This window comes from Convolutriloba macropyga, chromosome 13 (genome assembly GCF_964194025.1).
Source record: "Convolutriloba macropyga chromosome 13, txConMacr16.3, whole genome shotgun sequence".
Classification (NCBI taxonomy): domain Eukaryota; kingdom Metazoa; phylum Xenacoelomorpha; order Acoela; family Convolutidae; genus Convolutriloba; species Convolutriloba macropyga.
In genome coordinates this window covers 23131268-23137597 of record NC_134480.1, presented here as the reverse complement: position 1 = coordinate 23137597, position 6330 = coordinate 23131268, and the positions used below count along the sequence as shown (strand labels likewise).

Here is a 6330-nt window from a genome sequence, read left to right as displayed (position 1 = left end):
AGAATATAATAAGAGTGAATGGTTAAAACCTTATATAGAGTTTAATATTCAGAAAAGAAAAGAAGCTAAAGCTAAGGGTGATAAATTTGGAGATGTATTCTTTAAACTAATGAATAATGCCTTTTATGGAAAAACAATAGAAAATGTATATAATAGACAAGATGTAGAGTTAGTTAATGATGTAGATAGATATATAAAATTAATAGAAAATATTAGTTTTAAATATGCTGTAGAGTTTGATGATGATCTAGTAGCTGTACATAAAACAAGAGGTAAGGTTAAATTAGATAAGTTTAATTATATTGGATTTGTTATATTAGAAAAAGCTAAACTATTCATGTATAAAGCCATATATGATTACTTTGAGAAAGAGTTAGATTGTAGTTATCATTACACAGATACTGATAGTATATTTATAAATATAAATGTTCCATTGGATAGTACTATAGAAAAAGAAATGAATAAGATAAAAGGTATATTGCATAATAATGAATTAGGTAAGATGAAAGATGAAATACCTAATGATACTATTATGGAAGCTTGTTTCCTTAAAGCTAAAGCATATTGTTACAATACTGTTAAACGAGAAGAAGAGAAAAAATTAAAAGGAATAACTAAGGCTACTATTAGAAACCAAATTAATTTAGAAGATTATACTAATGCTATATATGAAGGTAAAAGTAAATATGTAACTAATTATACTATTGATAGCAAAAGGCATAATTTAGAAACAAAAGAACAATATAAAATAGCTATAGATCCATTTGATGATAAAGGTATTAAAGATAGTAATGGTGAGTTTAGGTTCTATCAGTGAATTTGCAAAAGAACTTCGTTGAATTATAATATTAGTATGAGAACAAATAATAAATTATTATATTATTATAATATTTGTATGACAACATATATTAAATTATTTTTTATATTATTTTTTTCTAAATCAAGTAAAAAATTACAAGAAAAAAATTTTTGTGTAAATATCAGTCAAAATAAGGTAAATATGAAAAATGGAAAATTTGAGTAATATGTGTATATGTCTCCATGGCTCGGGGGCCCGGAGGCCACCATATACACATTACTATATGCTCCTTACAAACAAGTAACGCGTTCGGATACACGTTCTTGCACTTCATACTGAAGATTCATTCATTAGTTAATCGTTCCCAGCGTAGAAGCTAAACATATAATATAGCTACTGGGTATTTTTTATACGAATAGTTTTGTATCGGGTGACGAATTTACACACAAGTGCTGATCAAATTATACGTAACTTTTTTGTTTTGCAGCAGATGCGATCATCCATGGTACAGCAATTTGTCATATAGTTGCTTATGGACGCAGATATATTTAAAACTCTGATTAACTTCTAAAGAAATACTAAAGAAATAGAATGCGACATCAATTTGAAGGAATTTACTTCTATTTTTAGAGAAAAAAAAACTGCTAACAAATGGTTGGTTGACGGATCGAGAAATATCCTTGCGGAAACGTTATAATGGTGAATTTAATTTTTTTCCAAAATCAGTTTTATATTTACAATATATTTTCAATTATTTGCAAGTTTTTAAATCCAATTGTGTCATATTTTGAAGTACTCATAATATTTTTAATGTGGGGTTTGATCTCAAAAAGACAAATTGATAGGATATTGGAGGTGGTGCTGGTTTTGGCCACAAGCATTACGATTTCAGGGATCTGTTTCCTTTTCTATAGTGCAACATACTTTTTAGTATTCATGATCCTCTTTAAGCAAGGCAATAATAATTGTACTAACGAATAAAAATGATAATATGTTGCATATTATAAAAAGTTCTTAATATACCAGTTAGAATAGATATTTGCCATTTATAATGAGAAGAATAATAATGTCCTGATTGAATTATGCAAGAGTTAACAGCTTTGTGTAAGAATAATACAAAATAGTAACAGGATCTTATAAGATTAATTTTTTTGCTGAGGACCTGGACTATATGCTATTATGAGTTCATAAAGGAGTCGATTATAGAATGTCTGATTATAATGAAGGAAATGGAAACTTCAATCTCAGACACGCGTACGAAATGGCTCTCAGATTCAACAGGACATTTGTGGACTACAGTCCCAGTTTTCTAGGATTACACAACCCAAATTCCAAGGAATACACGTTTTCAATGGGTTGGAAATATGGAGACTTTCTAGATCTTTCGAGGCTTTCGTATGAGATGCAAGTCAGAGTAAGTTCTTTGAACCAGTTATTTTTGCCACACCAATTCAATCATATCAAATGTTACAGATCTAGATAATTTGTTAGTTTAAAATCAAAACAAATGCTGCTTTTTGAAAGTCATAGAGTAAAGTTAGCAAAAAACAAGAACGTTTAAATTCCAAACTACTCTCAACGCAAGTAGTCTATAAATTTTGTGTTAGTTGTTTTTGGGTTTGTACTTACGGCAATATTAATGAAAGTGGACTGAAGAATATTATTTCGGCAATTTTTGATGAAATTTGAAATAATTAGCCACAATTATTGCCGAAAAATTTAAATCAAAATAGTTAGCAACACTCATTTGTCTTTAAAATTGACAACAACAGTACTGCTATTAACAATTTATACATTTTTTAAAGCAAAATTGACAAAATTTAACCCAAAAAATCTGGAAATTGTGAACAAAAATACCCAAATCGGTCTGAAATTCCCAATTACTACAACACGATAACTCGCTCTAGAAAATGAAATTAAAAAAAAATCATTTCAATTCCATACCTTACGTTAGACGGGCCTTTTAATGAAACAACTCACAACTCTCTACGATGAATATTTTGATGGGTCAAAATTGTCTGAAAAAAAAACATTTTTCTATATAGTTTTGAAGAGGGGTCGAAACAATTAAATAAGAGTGAAATAAAAGAGGAGCGGAAAAGAGCTGAAACTAATAGGGAGAACGAAATTGGGACACTCCAGTAAAATTGTTCCGGTATATGGGTTTTAATATATATGTTTTGAAACATAGATTTTATAATTAAAATAGTTTTGAATATCAACATTAGTAACATTACTCCAGAAAAACCTATTTTTAATCATCAATTTATATTCCTGAATGGGAGCAAACTCATCTGCTGCTATAAATGCGAATTATGTGTAACTTTGCAAGACTTGTCAAGTTTTAGTGTTTGAAAACGAGAATTATTAGTATTATGCAAAAACTGTCCAAAAACTTTCGTTAGTCGTTTACAAAAATTGACATTGAGGTTTTCGAGCATGATCTGAGTTGTTCTGCCCTCCTCCTGTTTCATTCCGGATTGGGACTGACAGTTGGAGAGTTACTGAAATGAGTTATTGGAGTACTGATATATCACGGTGAAAAATCTTACTGTTAGAGTTATCCAAAAAAGAACAAAACACGTCAAGAAACAGAAAAACAAGACGAAGCAGAGCAGAACAATTTTAGTACAGCTAAAAGGTCAAAATATCTCAAGTCGGGTAAAAGGTTTCATTAAAAAAAGCCTAACATAACTGGGTGGGAGTTTACACCTATAAAGTATATAGAAAATTTTAGAAAGATTTCTGCTAGATGAATCTTGGTAAACACTTATTAAGATCCTATCATGATTTCTCGAGTAAACTCCAGTTGTCAAGTTCTTGATGAGGCATTTCAAGTTGAGTCAATTAAATAAGATCTTGCAAGACTTGTCGAGGTATTTCGAGTTTCGTTTTACTGGGGTTATACTCAAAATGCTACTGTCATTATTTAATGTCATGATCATTGAGATGAATAGAAATTCCGCAAACTCACAGAACGTACACTGAATGCTTGCATGGAACTGTTGCCTTTTTAGGAAGAAAAGTTCAGATGCCGGGTGAAAATTTTACGAAAAATGCCAACAAGATTAAAGCCCAATAGCAGCATTTTGACAATAGAGTACGGAAGGCCACCTTCGTCTTGTACGCCAACTCGTAATTGTCATGGAATGGTAGTTCATATGAAGTTACAGAACTCTTCTATTTATTCTGAACCCAATGTCACCAATTTGCAGCTCGTAGGAGGCACCCGCGGGCCTTCTCGTTTTGTAAAAACTGCTGCCAAAAAGATCAAATTCGATCTCTTCAACCAGACTGCAACAAGATATGGTTCCAAAGGTCCGTTCAATTTGATAGTGATGCACATAAGAGCCGGCGATAAGCCGTGTGTTTTGCAGAAACTAAACGCGAAACAATTGGTTGACAAAATTGCATCATTCGGAGTTCCTCAGAAAAATGAAATTGTTTACTTGATGACAAATATGCCCGAAAACAGTGCCCACTTTAAAGCTATCAGAAAATACTTCAGAAATCACCCTTTCTTCGGAGCCACCGACATTGACATGTTTAAGAGGAAGGCGTTCACAAAAATGGGTTCATATTTGGTGTATGCGGTCGAAAAGAGGCTGCAGGATATTGCAGAAAGGATAATAGTCACCTACTCTGGATACGTTACATCCAGTAGCAAATTGGTGGGTGTTTTGGCTCCCTCATGTGGACCAAAGGGAAGAGGAATGACTTAAAGTTTTGTTTGAATTGTTCAGCAAAAATCTTCAACAATTCATAAATTTCAGTTCGACCTATAGAATCCATTTCCCAAAGTAGAATTGAGTTGTGTCAATTAGAAAGTTGGCCGACAGGGCGTTTAGCCGAGATAGATCAGAGTGAACAGAACAGATCAGAGTGAACCTATAAACTGAACAGAACACCTATAAACAGAACAGAACACTATAAACAGACATTTATTTATTATTTCATTGATTAATTGTTCTTTTCCGTTATTAAATGTTTTATTTATATTTATTTCATTTTAATTCAAAGTAATGCATGTGTTTTGAGTTTTTCAATAGTTTACATCGGGCATGAAATGCCTGATTTAGGAATTCAGATAAGGGATCTTAATTGTTTGGACAATTTAAGATGAGAGACAACAATTGATCGAGAAATGGCGGGTAATTAGCCTGCTCAGATAGAGATAAGAGAAATGGCGGGTAATTAGCCTGCTCAGATAGAGAAATGGCGGGTAATTAGCCTGCTCAGATAGAGTGAATACGGATAATTAGCAATGCTCAGCTTGAGGACATTCGGTTAGTGAAGCTTCACAGAGAACGCTAATAATAACAAAATAATGCGTAGGATGAATCACTATAATTTTATCTGCAGAACATGCTGTAAATTGCAAAGTGGGACATGTTCAGAAAGCTGGCCTGGCTAAAATCCAGGCTGTAAAAATTAATGTTCCAGCTCTGATTTTAACTGACTAACAGATCCGGTTATTTTGAAAGGTCCTACTGCTTGAAAATTAGTGTATTGAATTATATTTATGACCGATGTTTTGTTTCTGATTTATTTTCAAGTTTCACTTTTGTCGATTATATCAGTAAAAAAGGCATGTTGACCGAGCACTTTATAAGATGTAATTGAAGAAATTGATTTTGCACACTTTGATTTATGTGGTAAAAATTTCAAAAATCCATATGAAAAAAGTTATTAACTAATTGATACAGGTTATTAAAAAATTATCAAATTAAGGTAAAATTGAAGCTTGAGCTTCGACATTCTCGGACAAAAGAGGAACTACTTCTAAAACTGAGGCTTAATCTGAATTTTCTGGTTATACATTCAAGCTGCTGAAAAATTAAGGAATATCCGAATTTTGTGGTTTTAAAAAAGTTTACTGGCAACTTTTTATGTATTACATCGGGTCAATAGAGGGACGAAAGGTAGCAGTTGTATGAAGAGTTTTAGAGGAAAGGCTGAATAAAACTGCAGATATTTTTCTAGCTGTTCTAAGTGGTGTAATTTTTTGTGTTTTGTCCGTTTACTATGGCCTCTAGGCTGTTTTCATCTACTTTTTTGGATAAATTTTTTGTGTTTTGTCCGTTTACTATGGCCTCTAGGCTGTTTTCATCTACTTTTCTGGATAAATTTTTTGTGTTTTGTCCGTTTACTATGGCCTCTAGGCTGTTTTCATCTACTTTTTTGGATAAATTTTTTGTGTTTTGTCCGTTTACTATGGCCTCTAGGCTGTTTTCATCTACTTTTTTGGATAAATTTTTTGTGTTTTGTCCGTTTACTATGGCCTCTAGGCTGTTTTCATCTACTTTTTTGGATAAATTTTTTGTGTTTTGTCCGTTTACTATGGCCTCTAGGCTGTTTTCATCTACTTTTTTGGATAAATTTTTTGTGTTTTGTCCGTTTACTATGGCCTCTAGGCTGTTTTCATCTACTTTTTTGGATAAATTTTTTGTGTTTTGTCCGTTTACTATGGCCTCTAGGCTGTTTTCATCTACTTTTTTGGATAAATTTTTTGTGGTTCGGGTCAATATACC

General features: G+C 32.1%; 1 protein-coding gene across 1 annotated transcript; it reads left to right on the top strand.

Annotated features, from left to right (window-relative positions):
- Positions 1 to 2031: 2031 nt before the first annotated feature.
- On the top strand, positions 2032 to 4830 carry LOC142351870 (uncharacterized). Its single transcript, XM_075404110.1, has 2 exons — positions 2032 to 2213; positions 3817 to 4830. The coding sequence occupies exons 1-2, from the start codon at positions 2061 to 2063 to the stop codon at positions 4519 to 4521; spliced, it is 858 nt and encodes a 285-aa protein (XP_075260225.1). The 5' UTR covers positions 2032 to 2060; the 3' UTR covers positions 4522 to 4830.
- Positions 4831 to 6330: the final 1500 nt, after the last annotated feature.